The 27,254-nt window shown below is 46.2% G+C and overlaps 1 protein-coding gene across 4 annotated transcripts in view; it reads left to right on the top strand.

Annotated features, from left to right (window-relative positions):
- KSR2 (kinase suppressor of ras 2) overlaps positions 1 to 27,254 on the top strand; it is a 414,955-nt gene that overhangs the window by 234,280 nt on the left and 153,421 nt on the right. For all 4 annotated transcript variants that reach the window (XM_021073978.2, XM_084994175.1, XM_084994177.1 and 1 more), the window contains exon 5: positions 8,743 to 8,927. In XM_021073978.2, coding sequence (XP_020929637.1) covers positions 8,743 to 8,927 — 185 coding nt within the window. The remainder of the gene's footprint in view (positions 1 to 8,742; positions 8,928 to 27,254) is intronic.

Here is a 27,254-nt window from a genome sequence, read left to right on the forward strand (position 1 = left end):
CATTGATGCTCATAGAGGTTCAGTAATTTGATGAAGGTCACACAGCTAGGAAAGGGGAGAAACATACTTTCTGTATCACTATTATTTTTTATTGCTATTATTTTTCTAATGGCAGTAAAATACACATCACATAAAATTTACCATTTTAAAGTGTATAATTCAATGGTACATTCAGAATCTTGTGCAACTATCAGTGCTATCCAGTTCTAGAACTTTCTCATTGCTTCCATTGGAAACCCCAGACCCACCAAACAGTCATTTCCCATTCCCTCTCCTGACCTCAGCCCAGGGAAGCCACTAATCTGTTTTCTATCTCTATAAATTGATGTATTCTGGATATTTCATGTAAATGGAATTGTAATATGTGGCCTTTGCTTGTGGTTTTTCTTTCACTTAGCTAATGTTTTTGAGGTTCATCTACATTGTAGCATGAATCAGCACTTCATAATACTGAATAATATTCCACTGTCTGGGTAGAGCACAATTTGTTTATTCGTTCGTTTGTTGATGGACATTTGAGTTGTTTCCACATTTTGACTGTTGTGAATGATGCTGCTGTAAGCATTTTGTGCCCTTTTTGTTTGAACACCTGTCCTCAATTCCTTTGGGTGTGTATCTAGGAATAAAATTGTTGGGTCATATAGTAATTCCGTATCTAACTTGCTTAGGAGCCATCAAACTTTTCCACAGTGGTTGCACCATTTTACATTCCCACAAGCAACAGACAGGGGTTCCCATTTCTTCACATCCTGACCAACACTTTTTTTTTTTTTTTTTTGTCTTTTTAAGGCTACTCCCAAGGCACATGGAGGTTCCCAGGCTAGGGGTCAAATCGGAGCTGTAGCGTCTGGCCTACGCTACACCCACAGCAGCTTGGGATCCAAGTCACATCTGTGACCTGCACCAGAGCTCAAGGCAATGCCAGATCCTTAACCCACTGAGCAAGGCCCGAGGCCCGGGATTGGACCTGCGTCCTCATGGTTACTAGTCAGATTCGTTTCCACTGAGCCATAACAGGAACTCCCCGCCCAACACTTATTATCTTATTTCTTTTCTTTTTTCTTTTTTGCCTTTTTGGGCCACACCCATGGCATATGGAGGTTCTCAGGCTAGGGGTCTAATTGGAGCAACAGCTGTCAGCCTACACCACAGCCACAGCAACACCAGATCTGAGCTGCATCTTCAACCTACACCACAGCTCACAGCAATGCTGGATCCTTAACCCACTGAGTGAGGCCAGAGATCAAACCCGAAACCTCATGGTTCCTAGTTGGATTTGTTTCCACTGCGCCATGTTGAGGACTCCCCATCATCGTATTCCCTGATTATGGTCATCCTAGTAGGTATGTAGTAGCATCTCATTGTGGTTTTTATTTGCATTTCCACAGTGACCAATAATGCGGATCGTCTCTTCAGGTGCTTGTTGGTTATTTGTATATCTTCTTTGGAAAAATATTGATTCAAGTCCATTGCCCACTTTTTAATTGAGTTTTTGGTATTTTTTATTTTATTTATTTGTTTTTTTTAATTTTCCCACTGTACAGCAAGGGAGTCAGGTTATCCTTACATGTTATTTTTTATTTTTTACTATTGTTTAAAACTTTTTGTAGAGCATACCTTTCATTCAGAAGTAAAATGCACAATTTTTGTGTACAGTTGGAGAGTTTTTATTTATCAATACACCCAGATAACCACCATCAATCAAGATCCGGTTCCCAGAAGGATTCTTGGTTCCCCTCCCTATCAATAACCTTCTCAAAGAAAATCTGGCCTCTCCTGCTATAGATTAGTTTTGCCTGTTCTTGAACTTCATGTCAGTGGACTTGTAATGGAATCATATGGTATATGCTGTTTTCTGGCTGGCTTCTTTGATCCAACACTGTATCTTTGAGACTTTGCCATATTGTAGTATAGCATAGTTTTCTCTTTTTCACTGTCATGCAGTAGTCAAATATATGAGCATACAACCATGTATTTATCCATTCTACAACTGATGGACACTGAGATTGTTCCCAGTGTTTGCTTGTGTGAATGACATTGGCATGAACATTCTTACATGGCCATTCATTTTGGTTGAGGATACAGTACCCCGAGGTAAAACTGTTGGGTCAGAGCAAATGTTCAGATTCAGTAGATACTGTCAGATGGTTTTTCAGAGTGGTTGTACCAATTCACAATCTCACAAGCGTTTTATGAGAATGCTGGTTGCTCTGTATCCTTGCCAACATTTGGTTCTGTCTGCTCTATTTTAGCCCCTCTGGTGGGACCTATACTAGAATTTACTTGACATTTTTTTTTTCAACCAACATCTCTTTCCCCTTCCCCTTTCTTCCTCCTCATCTCCTTCTTCTTCTTTTTCTTTCTTTTCCTTCTCCTTCTTTCTCTTCCTCTTCTTCCTCCTCTTCTTTTAATTCTCCTTAGTATATCTTATACAAGGCTGTATACTGGGAAATAACTGCATGAAATTATGGATTTGATGTGCAGAGTCAATATTTCAAATTTTAACTGTTAAAATACAAAAAAAGGCATCTGTGTCTCATCTGAAAGTATTGCCTGTTCCTCCACACCTGGGGAAATGCAGCTTATGCTGTTTGACTGGCTCACAGGTGGGTTTTTTTTTTTTTTTTTTTTTTTTTTTTTTTTGGCCAGGGCCCCTCTTAATTCTTGCCATGTCTGGAGCATTCTTGAGCCAGAATTGAGGGTTGTTGCCTGTGGCCAGGGGGCAGAATGGATTCTCAGTAAACATCCTTCCAGTGTTAGACTTAGCAGCCCTTTGATTTTCCAAACTTCCCCCTTCCCTGGGCTCTGAGAAGCTGAGCTGAGAGCCCCAAGTTACCCCTGCCTCCATCCCTTCTCTCTCGAGAACTAGTGTTATTCTTTGGTTTTGAAAATCGTCTTTCCTGGAGGTCTCCTCTTGGCTGTTCAGATCGAGACAACCGCTAAGGATTTAAATGGCCCAGTTTGAGAGGGAGGGCAGCTTGTGCAGTCCTGGGGTAGGCCAGTGGGCATTTTTTCCTGTTTGGGACAGTGGCTACCAGATTCACACCCCAGGGTGTGTGTGAGAATGAGTACTTGAGCCTGTCCTCCTGCCACACCCGTGAGGGGCTTCCTGTTCCCAGGCCTGCCATTTCCTCCCAACCATCAGGGCCAGATGCCCCAGACCCCATTAATGAGATGCTGAGGGATTTGGCCAGTGAAAGCGCTTGTGTTCAAGGGGACAAAGCTGCACACTCAAGGAAGCCATGGAGCCATGTGAGCCGGTGATTCGCCTTAACTCAAAATCCAGCAAACTTTTGGGAGAGGAAATGGTGCAAAGACTAACCACCAGTTTGGGACTTCCCTTGGCAATCTTTGTGAAGAAGGCTCTGAGAGGCAGGCTGGCAAATGGGTATCAATAGAGAGCCTTTTGAGTGCAGGGCTTGTCTGTGAGATCTAGGCAGAGGTGGCCAGAGGCTAGCAAAAGAAATTAGGTACATCTCTGCCATCAAGGGAACCATAGTTGTGAGTTAGCTGGGAAGATACTGATAAAGAGTCATCCCAAATCACAGGTGGAAACTGGGCCATGCCCTTTAGAATTACTCCAAGTTGGAGGATGTTGGGTGGTCCCAGCCTGAGTTGGGGGACATGGACTTGGATGGACCTGGCATCGGATCCTGGCTCTGCCACTGTGGAGTGCCTGCTGTGTGTTAGGTGCTGGGGATATAGGTTCTTCCCTGTGTGGTGAGCACAGGCCATGGGGGAGACAGGCACTCAGTAACCACATAAGGAAATGCATGATGCGCATTGGGATGCGTGAGAAAAGGCAGATAGTGCTGGGAGCACGTGATGCCTGGAGATCTGTTAGTTCTGAGGGTTGAGGTCAGCGTCTCAAAGGAAGTGATACCTAAAGGTGAGTAGGTCTCCACTAACAGGCAGGATGGGGAATAGTGTCCCAGGCAGAGGGAATAGCATGTGCAAAGGCTCTGAGGTGGATGAGAACTGATGTGTTCAAGGACCAGTGAGTCAGCGGGTGGCAATTTGATGGTACAAGAAGTTGGACAGTGGGTTTGAGGGTCCTATTGAAGCTTTTGTAAGCCACAGCAAGGAAGAACAATGTTTTGAAACCCTTTGGAGGTTTTTAAGCAGGGGAGTGTCATGATACAAGGTACCATTTTAAAACCCCACTAACTGCTGGGTAGAACATACATTGTAAAGAATTAAAATCAGGGATGGTATTATTCAGCCACTGCTGGGTAGAACATACATTGTAAAGAACTAAAATCAGGATGGTATTATTCAGCCACTAAAAGGAATGATGTTTTGATACATGCTACAACATAGATGAAACTCAAAAACATGATGCTAAGTGAAAGGAGCCAGATGCAAAAGGTCACATATTATATGATTCATTTCACTTATATGAAATACCCGGAATAGGCAAATTCTTAGAGACAGAAAACATATTAGTGATTGACCGAAGCTGGAGGGAAGCAGAATGGAGAGTAACAACTTCATGGGTACAGGGTTTGCTTTTGGGATTAGGAAAATATTTTGGAAGTAGATAGAGGTAGTGTTTGCACAGCACTGTGGATACTTCTTGGTACTGAGTTGTTTACTTTAAAATGATTAACTTTATATTGTGTGAATTTTACCACAATACAAAAAAAAAAAAAAAAAGCAAAGCAAAAGAAAAATAGTGGGATTGCAATTCTGAAGCAGCAGCAGCCGCCTTCCTCCCTCACCTCCCTTAGGTGAGGGAGGAAGGCAGCTTGGACCAGAACTGTGGGGCTGGAGATGGAAAGTCATCAACCAGTTTGAAGAGGTAAGGATTCTCAGGATCCTTTTTGTTAGGATGTTCTATGCAAATGAGGCATTAGGAAGGTTGGAAGAACTTTCGTAGATGCCAACATTGGAAGAGTCGTTTGCTGTCCTTGGTAAAACCAGCACATTTTCCTAGGCACAGTTTGTGGCCCAGCCTGCCATGTCAGAGAGCCCATCCAGGAAGCCACATGGCCCCCAGGGCTGATATAGCCCCAAATCATGGAGCTGTCTTGCCCACGTTTCATGCCATCTCACCTGGCTGCTTTCCCCAGAATTGGCCCCATTTCCAGAAAAGACATTTATATAATAGATATCTAATATCATGCAAAGATCATGGAGAAGATGTTCTTTTTAATTACATCTGCAGGATCTACCCCAAAAGAGCCACTAGATTTTAGTACACAGTTACAGTCATCAGACACAGTCAGTTGTGTCTGTTTTCCCCTTCAAGTATGGCTGGGTAATGAGGGCAGGTGGTAAAAGTGGGTCATAACATCCTGTCCGCAGAAACTTCCTTGGTAGGTGGGAAGTGCTAAAGGATTTCCTTCCTTCTGATCAAAAGCCATTTATTCTCCTACTTTCTCTTCCTCCTGTCCTCTCTTCCTTCCTTCTTTCTATCCACCTTTCCATCCTACCATCCTCTCCTTCATTAAATTCATCCATCCTCACCCTTTCTTTTTTTTTAAATGTTTTATTGAAGTATAGTTGATTTACAAGGTTGTGATAATTTCTGCTGTATAACAAAGGAATTCAGTCATACATATACACATATCCATTGTCTCTCAGATTCTTTTCCCACATAGATTATCACAGAATAGTGTGTAGAATTCCCTGTTGGCCCATCATTCCACATACCTCAGTGTGCATATGCAAATAAGTTCATTTGTATCCTTTTTTTAAGATTCCGCATATCAGCGGTATCATATGATGTTTGTCTTTCACTGTCTGACTAACTTAGCTTAGTAGGATAATTTCTGGGTCCATCTATGTTGCTGCAAATGGCATTATTTCATTCTTTTTTATGGTTGAGTAATATTTCATTATATATACGTACTACATCTTCTTTATCCATTCCTCTGTCAGTGGACATTTAGAGTGCTTCCATGTCTTGGTTGTTGTATATAGCACTGCAATGAACATTGGGGTGCATGTATCTTTTTGAGTCATGGTTTTCTCCAGATAGACGCCCAGGAGTGGGATTGCTGGAGTGTATGGTAGTTCTATTTTTAGGTTCTTTGAGGAAACCTCCATACTGTTTTCCATAGTGCTTGCACCAATTTACATTCCCCCCAACAGTGTAAGAGGGTTCCCTTTTCTCTACACCCTCTCCAGCATTTATTTGTAGACTTTTTGATGATGGTCATTCTGGCTGGTGTAAGGTGGTACCTCATGGTAGTTTTGATTTGCATTTCTCTAATAATTAGTGAGGATCTTTTCTTTTTTTTTCTTTTCTTTCTTTCTTTCTTTTTTTTTTTTTTTGGCCATCTGTATGTCTTCTCAGATCTAACTCCTAGGGTAATGAAGATAAAAACAAAAATAAACAAATTGGACCTAATTAAACTTTAAAAGTTTTTGTACAGCAAAGGAAACCATAAACAAATGAAAAGACAACCCACAGAATGGGAGGATGTATTTGCAAATGAAGCACCTGACAAGGGTTTAATCTCCAAAATATACAAACATCTCCTACAGCTCAATATAAAAAAGAAAACCCAAACAACCCAATCAAAAAATGGGCAGATATAAATAGACATTTCTCCAAAGAAGATATCCATCACCCTTTCATCCTTTGACAGTTTCACCCATCCATCCATCCATCCATTCTTCCTTTCACTCATCCTCCCATTCTCCCCCGTTCCTTTTATCCATCCTTCCATCTTCTCATTCTCTTTTATTCTATTCATTTTTACTCCCATCCTTTCATTCTCTGTCCATCATTCATTACATCCTTTCACTTTTTACTCCTTTTCCCATCTATCCACCCATCCTTCCATCCATCCATCTGCCCAATTAACATCTATTTGTATACCCCTTCTCTGCTCCATCTGTGGCCACAAGTGAAGGCAAATTGACTCTCTGCTGCATTGAGCTACTGTTACACGTGTGCTGGGTTAGACTCAGTTCTTGTACAAGGGATCTGGCCTTGTCACTCAGTGACCCAAGCCCTCAAGGCTCCCATTTGTGTTCTGGAGCTAATCATGGTATCTATTGCCAGTAGATTTGACTGCATCCTCTTTATCTGCCAAGGGTAGGGGTGGGTTGAGGGAGCTGCTAGATGTTTCAGGTGAAAACAACAGTTTGGCTTTGATTTTTGGCTTCTTCAGGTTTAATCCCATACTGCACAGATACCCAGTTTAACATGGTCATAGCGACATTAGTAACAGGTAACCTGAACCCTCCTTCTGTGGTGGGTCCTGTGCACATGATCTCATAGGATTGTCATGATGTTCTTATTAGGGTAGGTGTTATGATTTTCCCCCATTGTTCAGGTGATTAAACTGAAGCACAAAGAGGTGAGATCACAGTCAGGTCCTGAGCTCCAGAGTCCCCAGCCTCAAAGCCTGTGAATTTAACTCCTACATTACATTCCCTTGGTGCAGACTCCTTTTTGAATCTCCATCACTGGACACTCATATGGATGAAATACCACCCCTTATCCCCAACCCCCTTCTCCAACTACGGGCAGGGTGAGCAGCCAATGTGAGCTGCTACAACAGAAGGAGACCCCCCGGGGAGATAATAAGCAGAGCTGCCAGCGCCGCCAGCACTATGAGGGGGCAACATGCAGGCACACTTGAACTCCTGAAAGCGGGAGCAGTGGGCCTCCTGGTGAGAGTGACTTTTAGGCTGCCTCTATGGGAGGCCTCTAGTCTTAAATTAATGCGGCTTCCCTGGCCCTCCATCCAGAACTGTGAGAATTTGCAAGGAAGGTTTGCTCTGGCCACAAGAGGGCGCCCAACTCCTGAACACACCTGTACAGGGCACTGGGGGAGGTTAATTTTGGATGCAGTTTTAACCCAAACTCTCTTAAACTGATCACCTAAACTTCTGGGAAAGGGGAGAAATGTTTCGAAACCATCCCAAGAGGTCCATTCTCTTCAGCTTGTGCCACGCTAAGGGCTGAGAGTTCCAACAACAAAAACCACGGGTTCTGACCCTCAAGGAGCTCACAGTCAGGGGGAGAAGATGGAAAATTAAAACGCAGTGTGATAAGCGTCAGTCTTCATTCAGATTGATCACTTAATAAGCATTTCATTAACACCTACTGTGTGCCAGGCGCTGTGCTCCTTGCCGAAGACAGAGAAACAAGACAGAGTCATTGACCTCAATGCACTTGGAAGACAAAGCTTAAAAGAATGCATTTGGAAAAAATAGGAAAGTGCAGCCACAGAGGTATATGGAGAATATTTTAGGAAGATGGAGGAGGAACCCCAACCCAAGCTAGGAGGGAAGGGGGAGTATCAGGGAAGACTTCCTGGAGGAGGAACACTTGACCCTGGCTGGGATGGATTGTGGTGTCAAGAAATGCTCCTTGGAGGAGAGGACATTGGAGCTAGAGTTAAAGACATACTCTAGATGGAGTTCCTTGGTGGCCTAGTAGTTAAGGATCTGGCATTGTCACAGCTGTGGCTTGGGTCTGATCCCTGGCCTGGGAACTTGTGCATGCCAAAACCAGAACAAAACAAACAAACATGAAAATTGACCAGGCAAAGCAGGGGAGGGTTGTCCAGGCGGTGGGAACTGCATAAGCAAAGGGTCGGAGGTGAGAAAGAGCGCAAAGCATGTGGTGGGGGTCCAGTGGGAGGGCTCTCAATGGGGCTGGGGAGCGGGTACTGGTGGGTGCACGCTGAAGAGAGTGGGTCGTTCCCCCCCCGCCCCCCGCTCTCATCATATGTGTGTAGGGTTACATTTCCCTCTCCTCTTTCTGTGCCTCCCTTTCAGAGCCAAGAAGAAAAGCAAGCCCTTGAACCTCAAGATACACAGCAGCGTGGGCAGCTGTGAGAACATCCCCTCCCAGCAGCGCTCCCCCCTGCTGTCCGAGCGCTCCCTCCGCTCCTTCTTCGTGGGACACGCGCCCTTCCTGCCCTCCACCCCTCCTGTCCACACCGAGGTTAACTTCTCAGCAAGTAAGTCGGGGCGCCCTGGCGGCTGCACCCACTGCCCTCCGCGCTGGGGACCTGCCCTCTTCTTTTCCTTTGGGAAAATGCTCGCTGAACGCGCCTCATCCGCGGGCCCCTGCCGCCCCCACCTGCGCCTTGGGATCTTTTCGGAGAGAAGGGGGTGTAATTGGGAGGTTGACTGACTGTTGTCATTGGACCCGCGTGCCTACTCCTTCTTGCCTGCAGGTGTGCAGGGTTGACAGCGGGAAGCAAGCACGAAGGGCATGAAAAGAAACATCAGCCTTTTCTTTCCTCTGCTGCTCAGCTGCGGGTTCCCAGGATTATGCCTTGCCGCTGTGGATAAAGCATCTGTGATTCAATTTAGTAATTTTCTCCCCCCATGCAGGCCAACGCATATAACCTTTATATCTCAGAGATGGATTTGGGTTCAAACTGGGCAGAGCATGGCCTGGGGTGGTTTACAGTTCTCTCCCATGAATTTTTCGGCCAAGCGGTTATGCCTGGAAGCAGAAATGGAACTTTCTGGTGATCCAGGTCTGAGGTCTCAGAACGTGTTTAATCTTTTCTGCTTGCCTGTTTGGCTGAACAGGCATGGATGTAGTCGGGGTGGGGGGTGGGGGAGGCCTTGAGAAAAGCCCAACCAGTCTTCCAGCCAAGACAAGAACTGTTATTAACTGGGGAGGCGCTGCTGGAATGGGGAGAAAATAACCCCTTGCCCTTAATCCAGCCAGACTGTGTGCATGTGTTGTTGCTCTGATAAATACTAAGTATGTATTCATCACCCCCATACATGATTTCATTTAGTTCTTGCAATAACCAGTGGTGCAGATGGATTATTCCCATTGTATAGATGAGGACACTGAGGCCCAGGGACATCAAAGAATTGCCCAAAGTCACACAGCTATCCAGTAGTTGAGTCAGGATTCGAATCTGCTTCTAACTCCATAGCATACAAGTTTAACCCTCATGCGTGATTTCATAACCAAGATTCCTCAAATATTAGCAAGATGCCTTTCTCTGAATATGGGGTTCTGTGCTTTACTTAACAAAAGGGTTTGCAAAGTTTGTTTGGGAAGGCCATGGGCCCTTTTAGAATTGGATGCAATCTATTAATTCTCTTCCTGGAAAATGGCAAATGTAACATCCAACACACATGTCTAGTGTCAAGACTTTCAGAAGCTTTGCCTTAGCCCAGCTGGAGGGTTGGCCTGGGGCAACATTGAACTCAGTTTCACATTCCATGAGTGTGTCTGATAAGTCCACTGCAGGAATCTGCGGAGGGTCTGGTACCAGAAGAGACTCAGGTGGACATTAGTGAGGAATAGTTCCAGAGTCTGTCTGGCTTATCTCAGTGCCAAGAGGGTACAGGCCCTGAGTCAAGTGAACTGAAATAGCCCTCGTGACACACATCAGCACCAGAAGGCCAATTTATCAATTTGTCAAGAGAAATCACTGTCAGAGAGACCAGAAATGCTCCGTGATGGTGGATGGGCCTGCGTGGCAGTCAGGGAGCTGCTTGGTGAGTCTAGACCAGGAGAAGGGGTGGTGACATATCCAGTTTGTAATGGCAGTGGGGTGGGGCAGGCTCTTGTGGCCCTGGAGGGAGCCACCTGGGGTCCAGTCCTAGCTGTAACTTTTGAGCAGTGTGCTGACCTGTAGCCAGTGAAGAGCTTCTCTGAGCCTCAGTTTCTTTATCTGTAAAGTGAGGATAACAGTAGTTTCATGTCATAGATGATTGCGAGGATAAGATAAGCTCATGCATGTCAAGTTGTCTCCACATTGCTTGGTACATTGTAAGCACTTAATAAGTGGTGGCTGTTGTTCTGATGTTTATTGGCTCCTTTTCCTAGTAGCATTTCCATTCTCTGGCTCCACAATTAATTTTGAGGCTGTGGTTAAATGCCTTTCAGCTCACCCCTCTACTTCCTCACGGCCCTAAGAGTGCTTGGAATTTACCTTGGCGTGATGCTGGGAGGCTGCCTCCGGCAGCCATCTGTCTTTGAGCATCACCATCCTATGAGTGAATGTCAGCATGGCCACCAAAGAGGGTTTGACCATAATTCTGCACATTAATTCTGGCCGGAGTAGAGACATTTCCAGCTTGCTTTAAACAAACAAACAAACAAACAAACAACAAACTCTACAAACTTGCACGTTCAGACCCCTGCTTCTGCCAGAATTTTGCAAGGATTCACCCTAGCTCCCCACTTTCGTGCTTGACCCAGTCTCCATCTGAGAGGAGAGGCTTCCCTGCTTGTCTGTGGACAGGAGCAAAGTCCTTAATTAAAATCAGCTCCTGACACTAAGAGGCCCTCAGGCACAATTGCCTCTTTGGACACTCCTGGCCCTTGTGTGCAATGAGGTCACTCTCTGATCTCTCAAGAAGGAAAAGATAACATTTTAGAGTCTCAGTGGGAGAGCAAGTGTGTAACCCAAGTATTAGCTGGAACCCGGTGGACCAGTCCCACTTTCATTGATGCCGACAAATAATAGAAACAAAGGTAGCCTGGTGGGATAGGCTGCAGATCAGGAAATGAGAAGCTCTCTGTTGGAGTCTCAATGTTGTCACGAATTGTCTGTGTGACTTTTGTCCCTGCTGGGCATGTCAGCTGCACTGTTACAGTTGGGACTCACTGCAATCTTTTAGGCAGACATCTTTAGTCCCATGTTACAGATCAGGAAACTGAGGCTCAGAAAGATGAGTGGTATTGCCCACGTTGTAGGTTTTGAATCCAGATGCAGCTGTAACCTGCATCCTGTCTTCCTTTCTCTATCTGGGTCTCAGTTTCCCTAGCTATACAAAAGATTCCATGAAGGTCCATTCCAGAGCTTAGAGATGCTAAGGCTTACCCAGTGAGTATGCAGGGTGGCTTTTTCTAGGCAAATCTCTGACTCACTTAGAATGCCGGTTTGGGAGACTCTGGGCTAGGGCTGCTAGGAGAACACAGCTGCTGGCACCAGCTCCTCCTTACTTCTAACAGTCCTGTTCTCATGCCATTCTGGGTTTCAGAAGAGAACTTCCTGCCTCTGGGCCCCACTGCCAGCTTTCCTCCTGTGACCTAGCCAAGGGAGCCTCTCAGGCTGTGTCCCTGCCAGGCTGAGTCTGTCTGCCTGTTCGTCACTGTCAGCTCTGACTGTGGCTGCACCATGAAGGGTGGCGATCCTGCATCTTGTCACCCCTGACGGTAATGCCTGGAGTCAGCGTTAGGCAGCCTGGCTGCCGAGTGGCCGAGTCTCAGACCCTCAGGGTGCCTCGCCACCTCGGATGGGATGCGAGAAGGACTTACCTCCTTAGGGCTTACCTTGCTTCCGTGGTCTGGGGGGTGACAAGCAGGGGGAGGGCGGGGAGTCAAAGGAGCTCTGGCTTATGAGGAATCTGTCTCTAAGGTTAACCACAGACAAAGCGCAAGATAACAGGCTCCCCGGCTCCATGTGGAAGATGCTGACTCAGGAGTGAACCTGCTCCCCAGAGAAGTGGAAAACCACCGACTTCCCTCTCCATCTTTGCTGGGTTTACTCGGTGCTGCATTCACGCATGCCGTGTTGCCCCTGTGGTGTCGGATACCCTCCACCCATGGACCATTCTTGGTCCAACAAGCTGTGTGTCTGTGGCTCCTTGGAAGCTGTCTCTGATCTCAGCTGACTTAGCTCAGTAGCCTCTATGATCCTAATCAAGAGGCTTCTTCAGAATAAAAAAAGCGCCACCCACTTGGGAGGGGAAATTTTTTATCATCACTCATTTCCCTGGCGGAAGTGTTTGGGGTTTACTAAGCAGTGGTGGACATCACTGAACCCCGTGGATCTGTTTCTCCTCAGCAAGGATGTAGTGAGGACAAAACAGGGAAATCCTGTAGGCCAGTGCTTAGAGCTCTGAGTCTTCATAATGGTAGCTTGGGGAGCTATTGCTGTGCATTATTTGATGGAATAGCTTGTAACAATGACAAAAACAGTGATAATAATAGCAGTCAGCATTTATTGTGTGTGGACAGTGTCCTGAGCATCATCAGTTCAGGCAAAGCAACTTACTTCGTTTAAGCTTCTATTATTCCATTTAAGCTTCACAATCCTCCATCAGGTAGGTATTATCATTATCCCCATTTTACAGATGAAGAAACTGGGGCTGAGAGATTTTGGTACCTGGCCCCAGGTCCCCAGGCCAGGAAGGAGGTGGAGTTTGCACCCATTCTGAAGGTGCTGTCCGCGATGCATTCCCATGCTGTCTCCATGGCAACTTGCTTGCTCAGCACAGAGGGAGCTCAGCTTGTTCAAGGTCTCTCTCTGGTGCCCTTGTCTAGTTGGGGGATTGTGTTGTAGAGGGATAGCCTTGCTCCAGGGGAGCAGCTACCAAAGCAGGTTTGAAAGACCCATCTCACTGTGCCCTCTTATCATCTCTTCTCCAAGCAATGCCTGTTCTTTGTCCTGGAGATGCCAGGACAGACACCCTACCCTCAGTTGAGGGCCTGGCCTCATGTGCCTGGAGGCCGAGTCAGAAGCTGATTTGTTAGGGAGGCAGCCGCAGTTAGCCATAAAGACTGATGAAGCTGAGCAGTGAACTCCCAAGAAACCAGCCCCTGGAAGGGAGATAAAGAGACTCAGGATGGGGGTGATTATATAATGAGGTTTAATGAGGCTTGAGGCCAAGGTTCATTACCCCCTGGGGAGAGGGGGCAGAGGATCTCAAGTCTTGACAAAAATTGGCTGCCTGACCCATGTTCTCGTCTCAGAATCCAGAGAGATTTTGAGAAATTTGGGTCTGACCTGACTCAGTGGAGGCCGTTCCAAGGGGAAAACATATATCCCATTGGAGTAACCCCCAGGAAATTTTCTCACCCAAAATGAGCCAGAAGAAGCCCTGCTCCCCACTCCCCCACCCAGCAGACACAGGAAGAACCCCTGTCGCATGTCTCTTGGCATCTGTGCTATTTTTTGGAAACTGAGGTCCCAGCAGGTCCCTAACGCATACTGATCATGTGCTACTTGCTGGGCAGGTGCTGGCGTAGGTGCTTTGTCGGCATTCCGATAGATGTGGCTGGAAACAAATAAAATGATACGGAAGGGTTACTAGTGAAAATATTTGTCCCTTGCACCATCCTTTTCTCAATCCTGCTTTGAAAAATCTCTTTTCTGGGTCTGCTGCTTCTGGTGGTCACTTCCACAGTTTAAATGAGGTTGTACCAGTTTGTGGTTCTCAGAGCATGTCCCTAACCAGCATCACCTGCAAGCTGGTGAGAAACGCAAATTCTAACTTTCCTCTGTCCAGACCCACCGAATCAGAAGCTCTGGGGAGAGTCCAGGGTTCTCTGTTTTCACCAGCCCTCCAGGGGATTCTGCATGGTAGCATTTGAGAATTGCTCGGTTATGTCTTTTTTTAGCTTTTTTTGGGGGGGAATAGTTTCAAACTTACAGAAAAGCCTCAGAAACAATGTAAAGGATTCCTAGACTCCCTTAACCCAGAATTACTAATTTTAAACATTTCTTTACGTTTGTTTCCTCTCTCCAGTTCCCCCCCAACCCTGTCCCCCCTCCTTGTAGTGGACCATTTGAGACTAGGTCGCATACTCTCTTCCATAACCATACAGACTTATAGATTTAGTAAACTTGATTTTGAAGAAAGATTTTCATCTAACCGTCATTCAGTTTCAGCAATGTGTCTCAATAGTATCCTTTATAGCACTTTTTTTTTTCTCTTGGTACGGGATCCAGTCAAGGGTCACATTTTGCATTTAGCTCTTGTGTCGACTTTGAATAGTTCCTTAGCCCTTGTCCTTTGTGGCTTTGACATCTTGGAAGAGGAGAGATCAGCTGCTTTCCAGAATCCCCCTCAATTTGGGCTTCTGATGATTCTGTGTGCTTAGACTCAGGTTGTGCAGTTTTGGCAGGTCTTCTACATAAGTGGTATTGTGTTTTACTTGGTATGGCCCCTGTTTTGTGGCCCAGGCTGCCAGATCTTTGGCTTTTTCTTTTTCTTTTTATGGCTGCTCCTGAGGCACATGGAAGTTTCTGGGCTAGGGGTCGAATCAGAACTACAGCTGTAGGCCTATACCACAGCCACAACAACACTGGATCTGACTGGCAGCTTCAACTTCGCCACAGCTTGCAGCAACGCCAGATCCTTAACCCACTGAGACCAGGGATTGAACCCAAATCCTCAGGGACACTGTGTTGGGTTCATAACCTGCTGAGCCACAGTGGCAACTCCACATTTTAAAAAGAAGTCATAGACTGTGACTTTTAGAAGAAATTTCCCAATTTTAAATTGTAAGCACCCAGTGAAAAATCTTTCAACACTGTGTGAACCAGCTGAAATAATCTCATAGATTTGTGGGTCATATTTGGTCTTGGGGTCCCCAGTTTTTCACCTCTGTTCTAGAATCATGAAGGTCAGAACTGGTAGGTGCCTCAAAAAAATCACTGAGTTCAAGCCCTCATTTTATAGATGGAGAAACTGAGGCCAGAGGCTAGAAGGGACTTGCCTAGGGTTACAGAGCTGCCATGTGAACCCACATCTCCTGAGGCCCAGCTAATGGTTGTCTCTGTTAAGATAAGATGGTTGCAAAATTGTAGCTTCTAAGAGTGCTGCTGAAAGTGCTCCAGAGGAAGAAAACAGTGCCTTCATTTGAAAGGTGACATATTTTGTGTGTACAGAGGGCTGGTGATGTAGGTGTGTGTGAGAGGCATGTGTGTAGGTGTGTATGTTTTGTGCGAGGCCACTACTGGGTTTTTATCAGCTCCCTCACTTCTGATCTGCCTGTATATTTTGCAATTCCTGCCTGAGCACAAACAGTTTGGGCTCAGCATGCAGCGGACAACCTTAGACCTTTTGTTATGATTGCTCCCACCAGGAATTGTGGCAGCAAAAATTGGTTGGTAAGTGGTTGGCACTAGGAGCCAAGGGGGGGTCATTTGTGCCTCTTGGAGTGAGTCCTCATCCCTAGCCAGGTACACACTGTTGGTGTGGGCATACTGTTCCCTGTCATCAGGACCTGAGTCTGATTGTGCCTTTGTCCCACTAACATCTCCCATGTCATCCTCCCAACCCCAGGAGGAATTTTCAGGTTTCAACTGATTTCATAGCAGTAAGAAAAAAAGCAACAATGCCTCTGTAGAACTGCATAGTTTATGCCAGATATTTGTATTCCTTATCAGGGCTCCTGCATCCCCATTCTGCGGATGAGAAAACTGGTATTTCTAGAGGAGAAATCCATGGTTAGAGGCTCTATAGTGCATCAGAGCCAAGAATGGAAAACCACAGCATCTTTAGACTCCAGGCTGTAGGTACTCTTTGCACATAATTTGGCCCCATCTTGTTTCCATGAGACAGTAGGTTGGTGCATGGTAGGTGCATGGTAGGTTGTGTTAATCGAATTTGCTTCCCTTCCCAATAAAATAGACTCCTCTCTAGTGGCCCCATCTTGTACATCTGCTCAGTTGGGCAAGTCTGCATCTTACCTCAGTGTGATCTTGGGTCCCTTCTTCTCCCAGTCTGCCCCATCTCCAAGTCTTGTTGAGCTAACCTTCTAAATCAGAAATCAGCAAATATTTTTGATAAAGACCAGATAGTAATTATTTTCAGTTTTGCAGGCCAAGTGATCTCCATCATAACTACCCAACTTTGCTGTTGTAGCACCAAGCAGCCCTAGACCATACAGAAACAAATGTGTGTGGTGGTATTCCAATAAAGTGTTATTTACAGCAGCAGGTGGAGGGCCAGATTTGGCCAGATTGTGACCTGTTTGTCCACTTTTTCCAATATCCTCTTCCATAACCACTACCCTGGCCCCAAATATGCAATATTCTCCAAATGGATCTTTCCATAGCCTCCATGGCCCTAAATCCAGTCCATCAAAGTGATCTTTCCCAAATGAGAATCTGGCCATGATCTCCCATTATTCATAGGTGATAGCCCAGATTCTTAATGAATATGGTCCTCAGTCAAGGTCCTAAATGAACTGGCCCCTCCCCTCTCTCTAGTCCTTTCTTGATCCTTCTGCCCCTGCCACCCAGGCCTTTTTGAAAAAAATTCCATCAGTGAATATGCTTTGTCTTACCTTAAACCCTTGGGCTACTGGACACCTGTAATTGTTACTTCATTTCAATCTCTACTTCCTTGGGAAAGCATCCCCTGACACCCTGGGCCATATCCCTTCCTCCTTCTCTCATCTCCTGTACGTTTCCTCAGAAGCACAAGTCCCAGCCACCTATTTATTTATAGGGATATTTGTTTAATGCCCTGGTCCCCCATCATTAGTTCCATGAGAGCAGTGACCATATCGCTCTTGCTTATTACGGTATCTGCCGTGCCTCACATGGAGCTAGGACAAATAAATATTTTTGAATAGACAGTACAATTTTGGGGCATTCACTTTGTGGCCAGTATCATGGGTCTTCAGCTCCTCAGAATCTAGAGGGAAAAGGAGAAAGAATTCTGCTCGTTGCCCTCCAGAGCTGCAGAGCTGGCTGGTTCTGGCATCACTGAGCCCATCACTGCAGTCTTTGTGATTTTCTGATGGTTCTCCTGCTTTAATTGACCAGAGAAGCAGATGCTGTAGCAAAACTGCCCAAAACTGTTTCATTAACTGGAAAGTAAGCAGGTCATTATCACTGCGTGATGGTGGTTGTACTGACATATAGATAGCTCTGGACTCATGGTTACAAGTGACAGCTGAAAAAACAAGCTTTTTCTAGTGTGAAAGTCATTTATTGGCATATGTAACTGAAAAGTCCAGGAGTTGTGTGGCTTCAGGTGTGGCTGGATCTAGGGGGTCAGTTCATGTCAGGACTCTATATATCTTTGTTCTGCTCTTCTCCAAGATGTCTCCACTCTTAAGCTTTCTATATGGTAGCAATGTGGCCTTGGAAGTTCCAGCCCCTTCCCTCTTCTGAGGTTCATAGTAAAGGGGTGAGGATGTTTAAGTATGAGATTCACTGAGTCAGCAGCTTGACCATGTGCTCACCTTTGAATAATTCTGTAGGGCCAGGGAAATGGAATGGAAACATATTGGCTTAATCCTCAGCTGTGATCTTTACTTTTGGACTTAGAAATGGAGAGTTCCTCTTTAAAAAGGAGAGTGAATACTGGTGTAGCTGAGAGCCAGTGTCCATTAGAGTAAAAATGAGTAATGAGGGTGTCTGTCCTCAGGGGCTTTGAGAAGCATCCCCTAGATGAATTAATGTATGATCCAAGTTAGTGGGCCCATGTCTCCACCACTGTAGAGAAAACCAACTGGTTCCTTCTCAACCAAGGAAGCAGTTCTTCCCTTGGTTAAGAGTCTAGGCATCACCAGGTGGGCAGGGTGGACACAGGGCCCACTTCCATCTTCCTTTACTCACCCTCACCCTTGCCCTCTTCCTCCTTTGTCTCAGTGTCTCCTTGGGCTGTGTTACTCTGTGATCCCCACTAAGGAGTTTCTTTTCCATCCCTCTGACATTCTTCAGGGGTCTCCAGGAAACACCCAGCCTGCCAGGGAAGGTTAACCCGTGGTTCCAGGTGGAGACTCAGTGCCACTCTTCAGGCAAAGCCAGCATCCTGGCATTAGCCAGGCATGGGGTTGAGACTTAGACAAATCTGGGTTTTAATCGCATCTCTGCCAAGTGTTAGCTAACATCTCTGAGCCTCAGTTTCCACACCCTCTTCAAAATGGGAGCCTAATAGGCCTTTCTTGTGGTGTGGTTATCAGGATGAAATAAAAGGATGCTGAGCACTGTGCCCGGTGTGCTCATCAATGCTATTACATGGAGTTTGGGTTTTGGTTGTCTTTGATCCTGACTGGTTTCCATTGGTCATCGCCACCTCCCCCCAACTCCCTGCCCTGCCACACCTGAATGAAACCATCACTACTGATTGAATTCCTGGCATGTAAAGGGTGATACTGTCTTAATTCTTTGGGCTGTGTGGGTCCTTGTGACTGGGCTGGCCATAAAAGGCGTGTCCGTTGCTAATTCTTATGACGGGAGCTTTACTTTTCTGAGGCGTAGGGTTCACTCTTCTTATCTCTGGGGCTGTGCTCCCAGCCTCCCCTCCTCACCTTTCCCACCATTTAGGAGCCACACGGGCTGTCCTGATCCAGGGTGGAGCTCCCAGGCATTTTAACTTACTTCTTACTTCTTTTGAACGGGGAGAGTCCTCCTTCTCCAAAGAACAGGCTGCTTCCTAGGCCTGGGGTGGCTCTGTCACAGCCCCCCAGCCCGGGTGCCCCCTCTTGCCGGTCACTGGCGCACATCCTGGCTTGGATGCTCCAGCCCTGTCAGCTGCTGGGCAGGAGCTGAGAACCCATCTTCTGTCCCAGGCCACGTTCTTCTCAGCCAAGATCTAAGTGGCACGTGTCCCACTGGGCCTCCTGCTGCTCTGTTTGAGGTCCCTGTTAAAGCAGGTCTTCCCTTGGTTGAGAGTCTGGGCATCACCAGGCGGGCAGGGTGGACACAGGGCCCACCTCCATCTCCCTTTACTCACCCTCACCCTTGCCCTCTTCCTCTGTCCTGTCTCAGTGTCTGTCTGTCTGTTCCTCCAGATTGGCCAGCCTCTTTTTCTGTTGGTTTCCCCTGAAACAATTATTACCCTTGTCTTTTCTCCGTCTGTGTCACCTCCACGCTCTCAGATCCACCCCCACGCACTTTCTCTGTCTCTCTCTCATCACCACCTCTTTCTCTCCTCTCCTGTCTCCACTGCCCCATCTTCCCAGCCTCCTGACTCTGCCAGCGGCTCTGGGCCACATTCCTTACCAGGGATGATCTGGAGTTGGTGGGTTGGGGGCTGGAGGGAGGGAGGACTAACCCCCGCCTCCCACCTCAGAAACCAGGTGTCTGGGGGGGGGGGGGGTACTAAGCACTAAGGAGAGGGAGGGAGGGATGGATGGATGGCAGAGGTGTCCTGGGACAGGGGCTGGGTGCTTCCCTCTTCTGGGTGATCCCCGCTGCTGATCCCGTAGCGACAGGCCTGGGATCTGAGGTCCTTAGGTGCTAAGTGGCATACCCCAGCCTGCTTCCAGCCAGGGTCATTATTTTCTGTTTCTCCAAGCCTTCTGTGGCCTCACTCAATGGATTAAGGGTCCAGCGTTGCCTTGAGCTGTGGTGTAGGTCGCAGATGTGGCTTGGATCCTACGTTGCAGGGGCTGTGGTGAAGGCTGGCAGCTACAGCTCTGATTCAACTCCTAGCTTGAGAACTCCCATATGCTGTGGGTGTGGCCCTAAAAAGCAAAAAAAAAAAAAAAAAGGAAAGAAGAAAGAAAGCACAGGGGCTGTGCCTCAACCTGACCCTGAGCAGTACCTCACCTCTCTCTTTTCTCGTGGTCAGTATCAAACTCGCCGTTGAAACAAATGAGCTGTTACAGGCTGTAACACTCTATGTGAATGTTTAGGCCAGGGTCAGTTATGTTTTCTAAAGGTCCAGAGTGCAGATATTTTCAGCTTTGCAAGTCAGCAGTTCTCAACAAATAACTCTTTGGTAGCAGCAGAAGCACAGCCTTAATTGAAGGGGCAAGGCCTTGTCCCAATAAAGCTTTATTTGCAAAACAGGCAGTAGGCCAAATTGGGATCAGACTACAGACCTAAAGAAGACCTGGTTTCAGGTCCCAGCTCTGCCCCCTGCTGGCTGGGAGGCCTCGGGTAAGTGAGGTCTCTGAGCGGCATTTCTCATCTAAGAGCGGCCCTTAGGAGTAATCAGGCCTCCCTCACGGGGTGGTTGTAAGATTAAATGCGAGAACGCCTGTGAGCTGCTAGCACAGTGCCAGGCACATGGCGAGCAGGTAGTAAATATCAGCAATTCTTATTTATGTAATATTATTAATATGTGCCTATGTTATATATAAAACATATGGAATATATATGTTATATCTTAAGCACATGCACATACACCCCTCTTCCATGAGATGCAGTTGTTTTCTGTGCTGGATTTAGGATTGCAGGAAGAACCAAAGCATTGAGTTTGGGGGGAGGCTTCTTCACCCACCTTATTTAATGAGGCCATGTCCCAACTGGTCCTCATGAGACACCAAGGCTTTTATCCAAGGTCCTGTTTCTTCTGTCAGGGGCCTGCCATGCCCACGACCCAGCTCATCCACACTGAGGTGACTGCCCCTTCATAGCCTCTTCCTGGCAGTCTGGGATTCTTTTTCCAGGGACACTGATTGGGGAAGCAGACTCTGAAATCAAGGCCTGAACCAGGAACATTACAACCTCTACTCATGTGTAAACTTAATTCTGAGAGCAGATGTGTGGTGTGGGGGATCCAGGCGTCTGGACAGAAAAAGCAGTCCTTACTCAGGTTTTCTTCCTTTTGGAAATCCCACAGAACCTAGACAGGGGAGTAGGGGTTATTGGTCAAAGAGGGGTACCTAGCTTAGAAACTCCCAAGACTGCATTTGTCAGGGCCTTTTCTGAGGCAGAGACCCACCACATACTGGCTGAAATAAAAGGGAACTTGCTGGTTTAGGTACTAGGAAAAAAAATCTAAACATAAACCAGGGCTTCAGGAATGGCTGGATCCAGGATCTCCATGTCATCAGGCCATGTTCTTTTTTCTCTCCCATCTCACAGTCCTGCTTTCCTCCTTATAGGTTTCATTCTTAGTTAGGCTCTTCCTTCATGGTGGCCTTTGGCTTCCATCTTTATAGATCTAAAATACAGCAACCCCACTGAACCAACTAGATTATGATTAAGGGGAATAGATCTCCAAGGAACACCTGGATGATGGAGCTCCAGAATAGGGATGTTGAGCAGGCAAGAGCAACAACTGTCTCTATAAAAACCCACTGGTCTGTGGGTTGGGCACCTGTGATTCATGCTATCATTTGTTTCTCTCCTCGTTAAGTAGCCAGGGGAAATATGAATGATTAGTAATTCAGAAGAGGAGCACGAACCTATTTGATGGGGACTATTTCCCTTTTTTCTCTCTTGAGATTCCCACTTTAAGAGGGAGTCAGGAATCTCTCTTTTCCCCCTCACTATCAGTTTTCAGCTGGCTGCAAAATAAGAAGGAACTGCTTCTTGCCTGCTGGTTCCAACCCTGGTGGTATATCCCAATCACCTGGGGGGAGGGGCTTTTCAAAATTCTGATTCCCAGGCTGCACCCCAGTCCAGTGACATCAGAGCCACTGGGGCATGAGGCCCAGACATCAGTACTTTTTAATGCTCTCTGGATGATTGCAAGGTGCAGCCAAGGTCAGGACCCATTGATCCAGCCAGAGTGGCCAGCAATTAGAAGCTATCCTAGGCAGGTGGAGGTAAGTTCTTATAGAATTTTCTGAACACCTATGACATCAGTGTAAGCACTACACATTTTCTCCTTTCATCTCAGGCTCCAGAAATAACTAGAAGACAGGTTTTGGTCTGCAGAGTGATTTCATGTGATTTACAGGTGTTGAGGCCCTGCTGGGGCAATGATTCACCCGTGCCATTCCTGCTTACTAACACACTGATTACTGTCACATTACCTGGTCCCCTTGCTGCATCTTCAGCCGGACTGGCACCCAGGCATCAGCACAGGTCTCTGAATGCACTTTGGCAGAGGTGGAGGAAGTGAGTGGGTGGACAGGTGTGAAATATAGACAGGACTGTGGTTCCTGGGGCAGATGACAGACAGCTCAGCCTTTGCGGACAGGGCCAATGAGGAGACTTGGACAGCTGTCCAGAGGGCCGAAAATATCTGCTCTTCCCCACCCAGGTCATTCATTCATTCAGTGCTTGTGAAGGACCAACAAAGTCAGGAGCTGTACAGAAGTGTCAGAATCGAATTATTGACCCCATACCTAAGATCCAAGCAAGAGGAGATCCTAGCAGTCCCTAAATGCTGGCTCTAATGCTGCAGCTGCTTCAGAATCAGTTTCCCATCCTGTTCTCCGAGGCTGGGCCCAGATACTGGGTATTGAACAAGCTCCCTTGAAATCATGACACAGAGACAGGCCTCCAGACCAGGCTTGGGACCTGGTGCTGTTTTTAACCAGCTGCCATCCAGATTAAAAATAAATAAATAAATAAGGACAAGAAACATATTGTGTTTCCATGAAGTGAATTTAATAAACAGCCCTTTAGTTTGAGATAATATCCTTCAAACCTTTTTTAGTGTTAAATGTCCCTTTTACAGTGAAATGACGGATAATTATAGACGGTGGTATTTTCTTATGCAGTGTCCTTACTTAGAAACAGACATTGCTAACTCCAGGCACTGTCTTTTTTATTTAATTTTCTGGTCCATAAAAATTCAAGTCAGGAACCCTTTGTCTAGATTGGAGTTTTAAAGGTTGATGATTAATGTTATTAAGCAACAAAACCTCTTCTTCAGAAAGAAGCTTATATAACCCCCAGTATATGAATCAGCAGGTGAAAGTGGAGTTGTTCTGGGTTATGTCCTGGCATCCCATCCCCTGGGTCCCCGCAGTGGTGGCCTCTGAGATGCTTCTTTGAAACTCACTCTAGAACTGCTATCTTAGAAATTTCTTTAAATGATTTGAGTGGGAAACCCAAGGCCCTAGGATGGAAACCATTTTCCTAAATTCTTGATTCTTAATTGAGCCCAGTCATCCCAAGGCCAGCATGTCACTGATGAATTAAAAAGACATCCCCCCACCACCAGCTCCAGGATGGACTTAGCACCTGGTAGGTGTCAGGGGGGACCGTGGTCCTTATTATAACAAGCCTTATTTTCTCATTTTGAAAATGAGAACTGCATGGTCCAGGGAAGTGACATGACTTTCTCGGGGTCACTAAGAGGGAGAAAAGACTAAGGTCATGACCTGAGGTCCAGAGCACTTTTCCACTTTCCCTTATGCTACAAAGTCAGCTCTGGCGTCTGGGCGGAAGCTTTGAAAATATTCAGGAACTATGGCTTTTCTGACAGTATAACTTCTGAGTTTATCTCTTCAAGAGTCATTCCTCCATCTGTCCATCCAACAAAAAATATTTTGGAGTGCCCCCTCCCTGTGTGGGTACCAGGGATACAGGGATGTGTAGACATTCAAGATCTCCATCTTCACGGATCATCCATTCTGCCGGGGGAGACAGATATGAGTCGGTTCTGGTGGTGATGAGAGCCTCAAATGGACGTCCATAGAGTGATGATGGGGAGTGAGGCTGAGCAGGGATGTCTGATCAAGCTGGGGAACCAGGACTGTTTATGCTGAGACACAGCCTAAATAGGGTTAACCAGATGATGACTGAGATGGACATGCATCTAAGGCAGAAGGAACAGGTTAAAAGAATTGGACAGGTTTCAGGAACCCAGGAGTCTGAGGATGAGGCAGGGCAGAGAGAAAGAGACGAGACTGGAAAGGCCAGCAGGAGTCTGATCGAGGATGTGAGTTTAGTATGTGGGGTTTGACCTCCGTGCTGAGGGAAGCTTTTAAGCCTCAGGCTTCTGCACTGACTCACCTGTGCTATTTCTGCGCTTCCCTTCGATGGCGACTTCTGCACTCTGACATGTGGATCTGTTAGGGGTTGAATTGAGATCCCCCAAAAGATAGGTTGAAGTCCTAGGCCCCAGTCCCTCAGAATCTGCTTTTATTTGGAAAGGGGGTCAGTGTAATTAGTCAAGTTGAGATGAGGTCACGCTGGAGTAAGGTGCGCCCCTCATGTAGTGTGCCTGGGGTCCTTCTAAGAAGAGGGAATTTTGGCCACCAAGGCAGAAACATATAAGGGGGATGCCATGTGACCATGGGGGCAGAGATTGGAGGGCTGCAGCTTCAGACCCAGGAGGATCAGAGATTAACAGTCACTACCAGAGTTTGGAAGAGGTAGGGAAGGATTTCATTCAGTCACAGTATCCTGGCCCTGCCCACACCTTGATACTAGGTTTCTGGCTGTGAAAACTAAGAAAAATGCATCTCTGCTGTTTTAGGCACCCTGTTCAGAGTGCTTTGTTACAGCAGCGCTAGGATACTAACAAGTGTCTGTAAGGAGCACATCTTCAGCCCTGGCATATTTGAGGACCCTGCTCTCAAGTCAGTCTCCTGGTGACTGTATAATCAGTCTGGGAGTAAACTGGGTGCTTTTTGGGAAAATGACATTGCTCCTCTCAGCTGTGAAATTGCTCATCAATCAGTGCACTCAAGTGATCACCTCACCAATGGCCTCTTAGTGACCATAAAGAGTTAGTGCTGCATCCCCAGGTGCCCCTCTGGCTCCCTGGATGGCTGTTTGCCTCAGAAGAGAATCTGGATGCGTGGCCCATGGGGGCTGTTGGCAGAGGAGGGGCAGGAACTGATTAGAAACAGCTGTTGTCGCCTACCACCCTCGGGCACATAGGTCTATACTGCCTGCAATTCTGTGGGGATAAGCTCTTTGGATTAAGCCTTCCTTCCAGCCAGAAATGCTTCATCGGAAGCCACTCTGCATCCTGTTGTCACTCCATTTTCTGATTTAATGGTAAACTAGGTAAGACACTTCTTAACTCACAAAGGATGCCAGTCTGACGTTGGCATCTGATGGACTGGTTGTTGCATGGATCCAGACCCCCGGTGTGTAGAGCCAGAGTCTGCCTCACTGCGCAATATTGACTGGGTTAGCCAGTCTCTCTGAGACTCAGTTTCCCCACTGGAAAGTGAGGATTTTTGCTGCTTCTCCCACAGCAGTATGATAAAGATGAAATTCAAGAATGGATGGCAAAGTGGCTCTTACGCTGAAGAATTCTGCCCCATTGTGGAAGGCTGATTGAGAGGTTACTAGGCAGGTTGATGGGGGCTTGAATGAAGCCCCCTACCCCTGTTTGGGGTTTGAGGTAGGAAGCATCCCTCGATCTTACTGATACATTTGGCAGTGGCTGCAGTGGATCTCTCCTAGCCCAGTGTTGTGTTGGGTGTTCTGCTCACTATTTTTTTTCCTTTCCATAAAATATTAAAATATATATATATCCCAAATGAAAAATAGTATATTTGCATATATACATAATATGTATGTGTATGTGCTGATATGTGTATGTTTATAATCTATAAACACTTTAAAGAAGAATAAACTTTTCACACACTGTTTTAAAATAACAGGTGAGGAGGAGTTCCCGTCATGGTGCAGTGGTTAACGAATCCGACTAGGAACCATGAGGTTGCGGGTTCGATCCCTGCCCTTGCTCAGTGGGTTAACGATCCTGCGTTGCCGTGAGCTGTGGTGTAGGTTGCAGACGCGGCTCGGATCCTGCGTTGCTGTGGCTCTGGCATAGGCTGGTGGCTACAGCTCCGATTAGACCCCTAGCCTGGGAACCTCCATATGCCGTGGGAGCGGCCCAAGAAATGCCAAAAAGACAAAAAAAAAAAAAAAAAAAAAAAAATTGGTAAAATGTATAAAGATGTCTCAAAACCTTATAGTAAAAACATAATTCCAAGAAAACAACAACAACAAAAGCAAAAGAAGACCCCTGGCCTGGGACCTTCATATGCCACAAGTGCAGCCCTAAAAAAAAAAAATAATAAAATAAAATAAAATAACAGGTGAGGAAACTCTGGCCTGTGGGCCAGCTGCCTGTTTTTGTTAATAAAGTTTTATTCAAACCAGGGCTGGGATTAGGGAGGGGACAAGTGAGGCAAGGTCATGTATGTGCTTATATGAAAGTTTGATATTATGCTTCTCATGGATTTTTTGCATTCATTTAAAAATGTTGCATTGAAGCATTTTTGTCTTGATACCTGAGTGTTTTGGCCACCCCCTTAAATCGTTTTGCTGCAGGTCAGTGTCTCACTTGCTTCGCCCTAGTCCTAACCCTGATAAAATTACTGAGAAACTAACTTGAATTTGAGAAATAGAACATCCCACGTTCCTGGAAGCCCTTTTTAATTTTTAATTTATTTATTTTTTGTTTTTATGTTTATTTTTTTAAAGTTGTATTGAAATAGAGCTGATTTACAATGTTGTGATCATTTCTGCTGTACGACACAGTGGTTCAGTTATACGTGTACACACATCCATTCTTTCTCATTCTTTTTCAGATTCTTTTCCCGTATAGGAAAAGAACATTAGGTAAAGCTCCTTGTGCTCTGTAGCAGGTCCCCTTTGGCCAGTCATTGCATAGACCAGTGTGTTTTATATGTCTTTCCCTTCCATTCCCCTGAAGTGAAGCCATCCAGGATTTGTTTTACTATGTCTTGCTTTTCTTTGTGGGATGCCTCATGTGTACAAGTCCCTAAACAGCATATAGTTTAGTTTCATATGTTTTTGAACTTCACAGAAATGGAATTATACCTCACCTATTCTGTGGCTTTTTTTTTTTCTTGAATATTCTGGCTTTGAGATTCATGCTGATCTGTGTGAATAACTGTAGGTCATTCATTTTTAGGCTGTCATATCCTGTGTTTCACCCACTCTAAGACGCAAGTCCCCCCTCCCCCCGCAGTCCAGTACCTCTGTCCTTTGTGAACT

This window comes from Sus scrofa, chromosome 14, assembly GCF_054392235.1.
Source record: "Sus scrofa isolate SSC_HxYL_T2T_F1_AM1 chromosome 14, Sscrofa_HxYL_maternal_Yorkshire_Landrace_v2.0, whole genome shotgun sequence".
NCBI lineage: Eukaryota > Metazoa > Chordata > Mammalia > Artiodactyla > Suidae > Sus > Sus scrofa.